Source organism: Mauremys mutica, chromosome 2 (assembly GCF_020497125.1).
Source record: "Mauremys mutica isolate MM-2020 ecotype Southern chromosome 2, ASM2049712v1, whole genome shotgun sequence".
NCBI lineage: Eukaryota > Metazoa > Chordata > Testudines > Geoemydidae > Mauremys > Mauremys mutica.
This window is the reverse complement of record NC_059073.1, coordinates 283,033,606-283,047,518: the sequence shown is the minus strand read 5'-3', so window position 1 is coordinate 283,047,518 and position 13,913 is coordinate 283,033,606. Positions and strand designations below refer to the sequence as shown.

At 39.4% G+C, this 13,913-nt stretch overlaps 1 protein-coding gene across 1 annotated transcript in view; it reads right to left on the bottom strand.

Moving 5' to 3' along the window:
• The window catches only part of WDR48 (WD repeat domain 48), a 57,285-nt gene that overhangs the window by 37,264 nt on the left and 6,108 nt on the right, over positions 1 to 13,913 (bottom strand). Inside the window, exons 2-5 of the mRNA XM_045006134.1 lie at positions 3,368 to 3,508; positions 2,389 to 2,467; positions 2,022 to 2,104; positions 1,753 to 1,882 (exon numbers count right to left, since the gene is read on the bottom strand). Coding sequence (XP_044862069.1) covers positions 1,753 to 1,882; positions 2,022 to 2,104; positions 2,389 to 2,467; positions 3,368 to 3,508 — 433 coding nt within the window. The remainder of the gene's footprint in view (positions 1 to 1,752; positions 1,883 to 2,021; positions 2,105 to 2,388; positions 2,468 to 3,367; positions 3,509 to 13,913) is intronic.

Below are 13,913 nucleotides of genomic sequence, written 5' to 3'. Positions count from 1 at the left end.
GCTACTCCTCTCGTTAGGGAGGAGTATAGAAACCGGTTTAAAGAGCCCTTTATATCGATATAAAGGGCCTCTTAGTGTGGACGGGTGTGGCGTTAAATCGGTTTTACGCTCCTTAAACCGGTTTAAACACGTAGTGTAGACCAGGCTAAAGAGATTTCCCCTGTATTCTAGATTCTGTAGTTATCAGCTGCTCTAGTTTTTCAGCTAAGAGTATGTATTGCAATAAACTGAGATTGATTATCTTTTTTTTAAAAAATGATGAGAATTACTTGAATAATTTTATATATACTATTAGTACCTGTTAGCAAATAACAAAGCTTTTAGTATATCAAATTCATTTACATACACCTCTACCTCGATATAACGCTGTTCTTGGGAGCCCAAAAAATCTTGCCATGTTATATTGAACTTGCTTTGAGCCACCAGAGTGCGCAGCCCTCCCCCACGGAGCACTGCTTTACCGCATTATATCCAAATTCATGTTATATTGGGTGGCGTTATATCGAGGTAGCAGTGTATTAACTACTCTCCCAAAATCTTTAAGGTATTAGCAAAGAGTATATTTGAATAGTAAGGCCAGAGTGTTGGGAATAACTTATATTCAAGAATTTCTCATTATTTATTATTACGCTATAATCCATCCTTGCTGGCACCTCCTCATCTGTGAGAAAACTAATGTCCAGGATAGAGTCCTCCTCAAACTACCAAAAGGGTCTACAGAAATAGAAGCAGGATTGATAAGGAACAATTGTTTTTGTAGAAGCTTTCTGCAATGATGAAATGGGAATCCATTAAAAGATGTTTTGGGAAATGTCAGTTGTCCTAGCTGTTAGGGATAATGACCAGATTAGAATTCCCTTTTTGCTTATCAATCATGTAACCTAAAGATACCATAAAGGAAATTCCATAAGTAACAAGAAACAAAAACATTAAAACATAATATACAGAGAAATCGATCATGGGAAAATATTTTTCTATCCACAAAAGGTGTTTCTTTGTCTCATACCCTACAAAAAAAGACAGATACTGGGAATTAGGTAGAGGATGCAAAATCGTTGGCATCTTATCAGATACAGAGAAGAGAAAGACAAAGGTCATCTCTTTGCCTTACACCAAATGTGGTAATGCAGTGGTTCTCAGTCTTTCCCAACTACTAAACCATTTTCAGGAGTCTGATTTGTCTTGCATACCCCCAAGTTTCACCTCACTTAAAAACTACTTGCTTACAAAATCAGATTTAAAAATACAAAAGAGTCACAGCACACTGTTACTGAAAACTTGCTTACTTTCTCCTTTTTACCATATCATTATAAAATAAATTAACAAATAAAAATATTGAACTTACATTTTAGTGTATAGTATATACAGCAGTATAAACAATTGTCTATATGAAATTTTAATTTGTACTGACTTCGCTAGTGCTTTTTATGTAGCCTATTATAAAATTAGGCAAATATCTAGATGAGTTGATGTACCCTCTGGAAGACCTCGGAGTACCCCAAGGTTACATATACCCCTGGTTGAGAACCACTGTGGTAAATGTATCTATTCTTTCTGTATAGTGCTGTACTAATCTCCAATTAATAATCTTTGATTAAATAATTCCACTTGAACCTGTTATTTGATCATTTCAAATTATTAAATTCAAACATGTAACAATACACACACAAAAACTCGAGTTTACTGTCCTAAACTGAACTAGTGGAAAATGTTAATAGAGGCGTTATATTTTAGTTTTTCCCATGTACCTACTTGTGACAGTGTTGTTTGAGGCAGTCAGTGCTGTTAGAGTATTTACATCCCAGAGGAATATCTGTCTGTCCAGCCCGGCAGATGCTACCAGTTCTTTATCTTTTGCATATGCTAAGGCTTTCACATAATCCTATAATAAAATGGGTACAGCAACATGACAATACAGAACCAGCAAATATCCTTCAGTATGAAGTCTGCATCTAAATACTTACACTATATTTTTTAGAACAGTAATGATCATTTATGCAATTATAATTCATGCCTTTTACCTTATGTGTCCTTAGTGTTGACATGCAAAATCCCTTATGTGCATTCCACACTTTAACAGTAGTATCTGAAGAAGCAGATATCACTAAATGGAAAAGATTAGTACATTAACAGATTATTTCATCAGAGCATGTGAAGCTCTTAATATCTTTTAGTTTCTCTTTAAAAATTAGAGGAATTGTATATCTTCGTTGTTCATACAATACACTTTACCGAAACTTACTTTATATACTAAGAAAGCATGCAAAAAGTTACTCAAGTTGTAGGAAGTGAAGCAGTAGGTAACAGTCATATACTTAATACATTTTTGAATGCCATATTTTCCCATTTTATGCTATTAAATACTGTACAAAGTAAAGAGATACTTACATGTTTTACCATTGCAACAAAGTACAATATCGTTTACCCAATCAGTGTGATGTTCCATAGATGCTATATAAGGGTCTTGCTGGAATTAAAAAATAAATTGTATGAGGTCCCTTCAGCATTGGAAAAGACTAAACTGGTTTTTGGATTCAGTTGTGATATCCCCTTCTACCTCTTATGCTGATTAGCAGTTACTTCAAATAGTCCCACTGAAGTCAATGGGGCTACTTGTGATGATAACTACCCAGCAATATGAGTAAGTGGGTCACAATTTGGTCTTTAGTAGAACTCATATTTTAAAATACTTTATATGTGGAATAGATGTTATATTAAAGTTTAATCTCATACCATTTTATAATTCTTGTTTTTGTACAGCATGACAGCTGTGCAAGACACCAAGTAAACTTAAGACAAGATTCCTAAGCAAAGGAGCTCAGAACTTAAAATCCGGTAAAAGTGCTGAGCTAAGGACCCTCACCACCTTGCAAGATCTGACCCTAATTAAGGCAGACAACAGGTTAGTAAAACAACATAACATGCCAGGGGAGAAGAATGGAGAATCCTGATAAAATAAAGGAGAGTGAGAAAAGCGGAAAACGGAGTCTCCTTAGGATACACACAAAATATATGATCAACCTAAATAGCTGTAACCTATGAAAAAAGTCCAGATCCAAGAAGTACATTAATAAGCAAAGCAACTCCATAACCTGACTTGATGTAATTTCCCCCAAACTATATACCCTTTATTATCTACTTTTGTTGTATTCTCTTAACATAGAAAGTAAGCAATTTGGTTATGAATCACATCTTATTTGTCTGTAAAATGCCATGCAGTTTTAAATAGTATAAATAGTATAAGGATAGCTACAAACCCTTAGCAAGATGTCAACATTGTAGTAATCTGGTTTAAATTAGTCAATCTGACAGTCTGCTAATGTAAAAAGTGACTTTTTAAATTAATAAAAGACAGTCTCTTGGTTACCTTGTGCTGATTGACACTCCATATCCTTATTATAGAGTCTCGACCCGCCGTGAAGAGTCTGTTTAATGCTGGATCCAGCTGGAGTGCATTTACGCCATTTCGATTATACTTCTCTACCTCATCTCTAATCACATAGGAGACCTAAAATATATTTATACAAATCTGATTATGGTATTCAGATATTTAGTCTACATGAAAGAAGTGACTCTATAGCCATTTCATTTTTAATAGCACCTTCCATTCAAAAATCTCAAAGAACTTTACAAACATTAAATAACCAAGTCTCAACACCCTCTGTGAGACTAACAGCCATTATTCCCAATTTACAGACAGAATAACTGAGGCACAGAGCGGTTAAGAGATTTGTTCTAAGTCACAAAGATGACTTTGTCAGAGTCTGGAACAAAACCAAAAGGAAGGACAGTTCAGTGGTTAAAGTACTAGCCTAGGCATTGGGAGACATGGGTTTAATTCCCTGTTTTACGACAGAAATAGTATATGTCCCCAGGCAAGTCACTTAGGCCATGGCTACATCTGCAAATTTACAGCGCTGCAGCAGGGTGTGAAAACACACCCTCTCCAGCGCTGCAAATTGCGGCGCTGCAAAGCGCCAGTGTGGTCAAAGCCCCAGCGCTGTACGTTATTCCCCACAGGGAGGTGGAGTACGGACAGCGCTGGGAGAGCTCTCTCCCAGCGCTTTGAAGTGCAAGTGTAGCCATAGCCTTAGTCTGTGCCTTGGCTCCCCAGTGGTAAAGTGGGGAAAAAAGTATCTCTAGCTCAACATTTTTGTCTGTTATAATACATCTTGCCACAGCAAGAAACACATGCGTACACAAGTGTTTCCAACACCCGTAAACTTTTTACGGGCAGTAAACATTTGGTTCCTGCGTTATTACCGTATATACTCAATCATAAGCCAAAAAGAACAGGAGTACTTGTGGCACCTTAGAGACTAACAAATTTATTTGAGCATAAGCTTTCGTGGGCTACAGCCCACTTCTTCGGATGCCTGGAATGGAACATATATTGAGGAGATATATATATACACATACAGAGAGCATGAAAAGGTGGGAGTTGCCTTACCAACTCTCAGGCTGTGGCTACACTTAGCGCTTCAAAGCGCTGCCGCGGTAGCGCTGCCGCGGCAGCGCTTTGAAGTGCTAAGTGTAGTCAAAGCGCCAGCGCTGGGAGAGAGCTCTCCCAGCGCTGTCCGTACTCCACCTCCCTGTGGGGAATAACGGACAGCGCTGGGAGCCGCGCTCCCAGTGCTGGGGCTTTGACCACACTGGCGCTTTGCAGCGCCGCAATTTGCAGCGCTGGAGAGGGTGTGTTTTCACACCCTGCTGCAGCGCTGCAAATTTGTAAGTGTAGCCAAGCCCTAAGAGGCCTAAGGTGATTGTATCTAGTTTGCATATCAATTCCAGCTCAGCAGTTTCTCCTTACAATCACCTTAGGTTTAAATAGGGACTGGGAATGGCTGTGCCATTACAAACATTGAATCAATCTCCCCTTGTAAGTATTCTCACACTTCTTCTCAAACAATCTGTACTGGGCTATCTTGATCATCACTTCAAAAGTTTTTTTGTTTCCTTACTTAATTGGCCTCTTAGAGTTGGTAAGGCAACTCCCACCTTTTCATGCTCTCTGTATGTGTACATATATCTCCTCAATATATATTCCATTCCAGGCATCCGAAGATGTGGGCTGTAGCCCACGAAAGCTTATGCTGAAATAAATTTGTTAGTCTCTAAGGTGCCACAAGTACTCCTGTTCTTTTTGCGGATACAGACTAACATGGCTGCTAGTCTGAAACCAATCATAAGCCAGTTAGTTTATAAGCTACCCCCACCCCCGCAAGATGGATAAGTAAAAATGGAAAATTTGTGTGACCCATTCATAAGCCGACCCTATAATTCAAGGGTTGGCAAACTTTGGCTCCTGGGCCATCAGGCTAAGCCACTGGCGGGCCGAGACGGTTTGTTTACCTCGAGCGTCCGCAGGCATGGAGGTAAACCCAAGTAAACAAAGTGTCCTGGCCCACCAGCTGCTTACCCTGATGGGCCGGGACAGCAACTGGTGGAGATTTTTTTTGGGGGGGGGGGGAAGGAGGGGAGAGAAGCTGGAGGTTAGTGGAGTAACCCTTCTGACCACCCCCCACATGACCCCTCTCCTAGCCTGGGACCCCCCCACACTCTCCCCATCCCATCCCATCGCATCTTAGTTGGGGTGGGACAGGGGAGGATGTCTCTGGCCTGGCTGGAGCTGCTCTGGGGGGCAGGGCCGAGCAGCATGGCTGCAGCCTGCCAGCCCCAGAGCTGCAGCTGCTTCGGAGGCTGGGAAGCTGGGGGGAGAGCAGCATGGCCAGAAGCAGAGAGATTCTGGCTCCGCCTCTTCCCTTCTGGCTCTGCTGCCTCTCCTTGCCCCCTCTGTTGGGGGGAGGGGCTGTGTCCCACCTCTCCCTCTCTATACCTGTTCATAAACCGACCCCCTTCTCTGATGCTTCTTTTTTACTAAAAAAATTTGGCTTATGAACGAGTATATATGGTACTTAATACAACAGAGCCAGGAGTCCCCAAACTAGATCAGAGACCCCACTGTGCTAAGGTCTTGAACAGATACCTATTAAAAATACAAAAAACAAACATTCTTCCCCTCACAGTCGTCTTGTTCATCAGCCACCCTCCTTCCCTGTATAGCCCCAAGCCCCTCTCCCACTTTTTCCATCCTGTGTGGCCTGGCTCTCAATACTGCTAGATTCTCCCACCTACTTGGATCCCATCTACAATCTCTCAGCTCTGCCTATTAAGGTCCCCACAATATACCCTACCTCCCTACTCTGTCACAACAATCCACCACCTCCTCACGAGGGCTGGGCCCATCTTCTGACCTGCACTTTCTATCACCCTGCTGTAAGGATAAGGCCTTTTCCTGTAGCCATACTGTAAGGTCTGAGGCCTTTATCTGCTGCCAGATTAGGAAAGCAGCAGCCATGAGCTAAAAAGCAGAACATGTCATTCTCACATTCCATCTATATTACATTAAAACAAAGTAATATCGGGCTGTTAAGAAGGTGATCCTGTCCTAATAGTAACCATCACCAGATAAAGAAACAGATCTTAAGATGGTTAAAGAAAACTTGCTCGACAGAATGCTGTGGAGCAAGAAATCACTTCTCAACGATTGTGATGGTAAAATCTACACTTCTATTGTTTTGCCTGCAGGGGAGATTTGATTTAAATCACTAGTCAGGAAGACTCAATTTAATCATGGTTTTCTACATAAAAGTGCATTCTTGGTGGTTGTTATAACCTTAATACGCATTCTTCACAACTCAGCGATAGATGTATAGTGTGTACCTTCTAAAAATGAAACCTACATTTTCAAACGGTGATTTATTTTGAAAACTTTTCAGTTTAGTTTTACAGCTATATCAGAAAATGAATGATTGGTTATTTCAATTACCTTTGGTAATTGAAGCAGATATTTATGAAGTCATTGGGAGGTGAACTATCTCCAGTTCAACAGGTTAATCATTAATATTTGCAGGATTTTCTTGCCATGCCGTATTAGGAGGAGAACATATATAAAACAATTTAAATATCTGTCTGGTTAACTAAAACAACAACGTTACGTATTCTGGATTTTTTTCTTCAACGGCAAACAAACATAATATTTTAACAAAAAAGCATATGTCCCTCGCCTCTCATATTTATCTCCAGACTTTCTCCTTGTCCTGATCTATTCCACCCCCAAAAATCTTCTATTCATTGAACTTTTTGAAACTTTCCACTTTTAGAGAGAGGTACAAAGGGACTGACTCTGTGTACACAAATTTGCAGAAAGACAATAGAGTTGAGGTCTGTTGTTTCTCACCTCTATATATTAATTTATTTATTTTAAAACATTTTTGCTGTTAACATGCATGTTACCTCTGGAGACACAAATCCACAGTTTGAGAACTGCAAAACTAAGCATCTCTGATGGTATCTTCTAGACTGAGCACTGAGTCCCATTGGGTAGATAGAAAGATTAACCTAAATACAGTAACTCCTCGCTTAATATTGTAGTTATGTTCCTGAAAAATGCGACTTTAAGCAAAACGATGTTAAGCGAATCCAATTTCCCCATAAGAATTAATGTAAATGGGGGAGGGGAGGTTAGGTTCCTGGGAAAAAAATTTCACCAGACAAAAGGCTATTCTATATAATGTACACAGTACAAGTTTTAAACAAACAATTTAATACTGTACACAGCAATGATGATTGTGAAGCTTGGTTGAGGTGGTGAAGTCAGAGGCTAGAAGAGAGTGGGATATTTCCCAGGGAATGCCTTACTGCTAAATGATAAACTAGCACGTGGCTGAGCCCTCAAGGGTTAACACATTTTTGTTAATGTAGCCTCACACTCTACAAGGCAGCACTAATGGAGGGAGAGGAGACAGTATGGGCTGACATGGACATGTTTGTGGGCAGTCCTTTTTTACGTTCATGTTGTAATTTTTAAATGTATGTGACAGGCACCCAGAGCACCTATAATTTTATTAAACATTAAAATAAAAAATAAATGATAGCCCCTTCCAATAGTACCATTTGTGAAGAGTGTTTGGGGTGGGAGGATAACTGGTTACTTTTGCACATGAGTGAGACTTTTATGGAATTAAGTGAAGAAAAGGTTCATATATTTCTTGATCAAACCCACACAAGAAAACTTGCAAAACTTAATCTTATAGCTGCTTATCTCTTCTCATTCTAGGTTTCCCCACCAACCAGCATACAATTCTTATATACTATTGGCACAGAAACTATGGTAATGAAATCATCTCGTACAGATAGGAGATAAGAAGATAGTCATTTCAGCTTTATTCTGTGACTGATCAGGCATGGCAATTAAATTATTCTGCTCTAGAGGCCCTTGAAATATTAGTTGTTGGCTAAGCAGTTGCTTTTCACATTGTTCAAATGCACACCTGACTAGGGAACTGAAAACTGTTAAGGACAGTTAACTTTTGTCACTAGAATGCTCATCAGGCAGAGACTGTACTTGTTTCCTGCTTTCATAAAATAGAAGCCATATCAAAAAATTTAAATAAGGGTCTCTAAAGTTCCTTTCAGCCATGAAACCTGAAAACATATTGATCTAAATTCTAAGTGAAAATACAGGGGAACTCAGGCAAACCAAGGCATGATACTATTAAGAAGCCACTGTAGACTAACACAGCATAGCATTGCCTCTTTTTCAGTAGATTGTGCAATCGTACAATATCTGAATAAGTCAACAATTAAAGCAATCAAGACCAACAACAAAGAAAATAAAGACATAGCATCTTTATGGACAGAAATTCCATGTATGAATAATAAGAGTATAGCAGCAGAAATATACTACCTACCACCTCAAACGTGATTTTGAAATACTCAGGGAGATTAGAGAGGCTATAAAACAGAAAACTCAACAATAATGGGTGATTTCAACTTTCCCCATATTGACTGGGTACTTGTCACCTCAGGATGGGAGGCAGAGATAAAAATTTTAAGACACCATTAATAACTACTTCTTAGAGCAGTAGTCCTGGAACCCACAAGGGAAGAGGCAATTCTTGATTTAGTCCTAAGTGGCGCATAGATCTGGTTTAAGAGGTGAATACAGCTGAACCACTCAGTAATAGCAACAATAATGTAATTAAATTTCACTACCTTGTAGAGAGAAAAATATCAACCCCGCACCCCCACAGTAGCCTTTAACTTCAAAATGGGGAATTACACAAAAGTGAGGAGGCTAGTTAAATGGAAATTAAAAGGAACAGTCATAATAGTGAAATGCCTTCAAGCTGCATGGAAACTTTTAAAAAACATCATAATAGAGGCTCAAACTCTATATGTATACCTCAAATAAAAAACCAAAAAACAGTAAGAAGACCCCCTCCCCCCCAAATGCCACCATAGCTAAACACAGTAATAGAGGCAGTTAGAGAAAAAAAATATCCTTTAAAAACTGGAAGTCAAATCCTAATGAGTAAAATAGAAAGGAACAAACTCTGGAAAGTCATGTGTAGACTGTAGACAAACTTTAGACAAGGTCCCTCACAAAAGGCTTTTAAGCAAAATAAGCAGTCATGATATAAGAGGGAAGGTCCACTCATGGATCAGTTAACTGATTAACAGAAAACAAATGTTAGGAATAAATGGTCAGTTTTCACAGTGGAAAGAGGTAAATAGCGAGGTCCCCCAAAGATCTGTACTGGGACTTGTGGTATTCAACACGTTTATAAAAAGTATCTGGAAAAAGGGGTAAGCAGTGAGTTGGCAAAGTTTGCAGAAAATATAAAATTACTCAAGATGGTTAAGTCCAAAGCTGACTGCAAAGAGTTACAAAGGGATCTTACAATGCTGGGTGGCTGGCTAACAAAATGGAAGACAAAATTCCCTGTTGATAAATGCCAAGTAATGCACATTGGAAAACCTAATCCCAAGTATACGTACAAAATGATAGGATCTAAATTAGCTGTTTCCACAGTCTCTTGAATGCTGTCTTTTTGGATAGTTCTTTGAAAACATCTGCTCAATGTGCGGTGGCTGTCAAAAAAACGTGAATGGACTGCTAGGTGCCATTAGGAAAGGGATAGATAAGACGACAAAAAATATCATAATGCCATTACATAAACGCGTGGTACACCCACATCTTGAATACTGCAGGGAATTCTGGTTACACCATCTCAAAAAGATGTATTAAAATTGGAAAAGATACAGAAGTGCAACAAAAATGATGGGAGTATGGAACAGCTTCCATATGAGAAGAGATTTAAAAGACTGAGACTGTTCAGCTTGGAAAAGAGATGATTAAAAGGAGATACAATAGCCATCTATAAAATCATGAATGGTGTGCAGAAAGTGAATAAGGAAGTGTTATTTACCCCTTCAAATAACACGAGAATCAGCGCTCACCCAATTAAATTAATAGGCAGCAGATTTAAAACAAACAAAAGGAAGTATTTCTTCACACACCAGCACAGTCAACCTGTGAAACTCATTGCCAGGGGATGCAGTGAAGGCCAAAACTACAACTGTATTCAAAAAAGAAAAAAAATTAGATATGTTCATGGAGAATAGATACATCAATGGCTATTAGCCAAGACGGCAAAGCTTCTGACTGCCAGATCCTGGGACAGGACGACAGAGAATGGATCACTTGATAATTGCTCTGATCTGTTCATTCCCTCTGCAGCATCTGGCACAGGCCATTGCCAGAGGACAGGATACTGGGCTAGATTGACCACTGGTCTAACACAGTGTGGCCATTCTTAGGACATGAACGTAGGATACTTAAGACAGGTCTATACTAGAAGAGGTTTGCTAATATAGTTATACCTGGGGAAACTGGGGGAGGGGAGTGTTATCCTCATTTTCCAGAGGGTGAAACAGAGGTGAAGAGGACAACTCACTTGTTTGTGCTCACATAGAAAATCCAGATGACCAATGAACAGAATTTTCATCACCTGACTATCACTTCAGGGCTTAATCACACGATTACTTTCCTCCCACAAGTGTCAAAGTGGGAAAAAGGGACTGTAGTGTCATGTGAACTTAACAGGTAAATGAAATGTTTTCAGAGCAAGAACTATCTGCATTTTTTTAAAAACAGAGACAGCCAGCAAAGTCTTGTCAGCAACAACAAAGATGCATGTTGCTGAAGCCCACTGTCAGCAAGAGGTAATTTTGCTACTGTTGACAAGGCTCAAGAGAGCTTATGATAGGTCACATGCTCTTCAGATACCATCAGAAGGTAGAATTTCAAACAGACATTCCTGTCTTACCTAAGAAATCTTTACAACTTTTACAATGCCTCTGTAGTAAGATTTCCCCTCTTTAAAAAGAAAACTATTCCTGACTAGTATATTTTAAGCTTAAGACAAATGGAGTAAGAAAGGAAAAAAAGTTATCCTCTGAAGAATGACCTGTAGCAATAACTTTCTGCCTCTCATAAAAAGAAACTGTCATAATCAATTTTAAATTACAATAATAATATTCCTGGAGATAAAGCAAATGCTTCTTGTATTCCTCCTACCATTACTTGTATTAAGTGATCACTTTTGAAGAGATCTTGTTAAGAGGATAGGGGTGATGGGGGGGGTGAGGGGAGGAAAGAAAGAAAATGTTTGTGTGTTGGATAGGTTTACTAAGGATCCTCTAACATTAGAAATATATCGGGCCAACAGTGCTCCTATTATTAGGACAACTAGGTAAGGCAGGAATTCAAACAGCATGAACCACTTCTTAATGGAGAAAATGTCAGACACTTCTTTTTTCATTCACAACCACGACCTAATAACATCCCTTTGGCAACTACATCAACTGCTTACATGAAAAATAATTCATGCATTTCTAACTTCTTTCAATGCAAAGAATCACTGTCATGTGACAAGCCAGCTGCTGCAGATCACAAGAAAGTGCTCCACAGAGGACAGTTTGGGAAACACTAAGGAAAGGACGAACATGTATGAAACAAGAAAGCAACATGTCAAGACACATGCAGAAGATTTTGCTAGAGAAAAATTAGTGATCCCACAAGATGTTTGCATCAAAACCTATTTGCTGGACATCACAATGGGGCTGTAAGCCAGAATATATGAATTACACATTCACATGCCAAAGAGTGACAACACAGAAGAGTGGCTTGTCTGAATCTATACCGGAGAAGAAGATCCAACGGGTGTGGAGACACCCATGTGTAATGAAAAAAGGCTCAAATTGGAGAACTCAAAGTGGATCAATAGAAAAAAAATCCCAGTGACTTACATAAAAAGAAATGACAAAGTTTGTGTAGTAAGATAAGGGAACAGCATACAAATGCATTTAAACCTCTATTATCGACCACCTGACCAGGACAGTAATAGTGATGATGAAATGCTAAGGGAAATTAGAGAGGCTATCAAAATTAAGAACCCAATAATAGTGGGGGATTTCAATTATCCCCATATTGACTGGGAACATTTCACTTCAGGACGAAATGCCGAGATAAAATTTCTCGATACTTTAAATGACTGCTTCATGGAGCAGCTGGTACGGGAACCCACAAGGGGAGAGGCGACTCTAGATTTAATCTTGAGTGGAGCACAGGAGCTGGTCCAAGAGGTAACTATAGCAGGACCGCTTGGAAATAGTGACCATAATACAATAGCATTCAACATCCCTGTGAGGGGAAGAACATCTCAACTGCCCAACACTGTGGCCTTTAATTTCAAAAGGGGGAACTATACAAAAATGAGGGGGTTAGTTAGACAAAAGTTAAAAGGTACAGTGACTAAAGTGAAATCCCTGCAAGTTGCGTGGGCCCTTTTTAAAGACACCATAATAGAGGCCCAACTTCAATGTATACCCCAAATTAAGAAAAACAGTAAGAGAACTAAAAAAGAGCCACCGTGGCTTAACAACCATGTAAAAGAAGCAATGAGAGATAAAAAGACTTCCTTTAAAAAGTGGAAGTCAAATCCTAGTGAGGCAAATAGAAAGGAGCACAAACACTGCCAACTTAAGTGCAAGAGTGTAATAAGAGAAGCCAAAGAGGAGTTTGAAGAACGGCTAGCCAAAAACTCCAAAGGTAATAACAAAATGTTTTTTAAGTACATCAGAAGCAGGAAGCCTGCTAAACAACCAGTGGGGCCTCTTGATGATCAAAATTCAAAAGGAGCGCTTAAAGATGATAAAGTCATTGCGGAGAAACTAAATGGATTCTTTGCTTCAGTCTTCACGGCTGAGGATGTTAGGGAGATTCCCAAACCTGAGCTGGCTTTTGTAGGTGACAAATCTGAGGAACTGTCACAGATTGAAGTGTCACTAGAGGAGGTTTTGGAATTAATTGATAAACTCAACATTAACAAGTCACCGGGACCAGATGGCATTCACCCAAGAGTTCTGAAAGAACTCAAATGTGAAGTTGCGGAACTATTAACTAAGGTTTGTAACCTGTCCTTTAAATCGGCTTCGGTACCCAATGACTGGAAGATAGCTAATGTAACGCCAATATTTAAAAAGGGCTCTAGGGGTGATCCCGGCAATTACAGACCGGTAAGTCTAACGTCGGTACCGGGCAAATTAGTTGAAACAATAGTAAAGAATAAAATTGTCAGACACATAGAAAAACGTAAACTCTTGAGCAATAGTCAACATGGTTTCTGTAAAGGGAAATCGTGTCTTACTAATCTATTAGAGTTCTTTGAAGGGGTCAACAAACATGTGGACAAGGGGGATCTGGTGGACATAGTGTACTTAGATTTCCAGAAAGCCTTTGACAAGGTCCCTCACCAAAGGCTCTTACGTAAATTAAGCTGTCATGGGATAAAAGGAAAGGTCCTTTCATGGATTGAGAACTGGTTAAAGGACAGGGAACAAAGGGTAGGAATTAATGGTAAATTCTCAGAATGGAGAGGGGTAACTAGTGGTGTTCCCCAAGGGTCAGTCCTAGGACCAATCCTATTCAATTTATTCATAAATGATCTGGAGAAAGGGGTAAACAGTGAGGTGGCAAAGTTTGCAGATGATACTAAACTACTCAA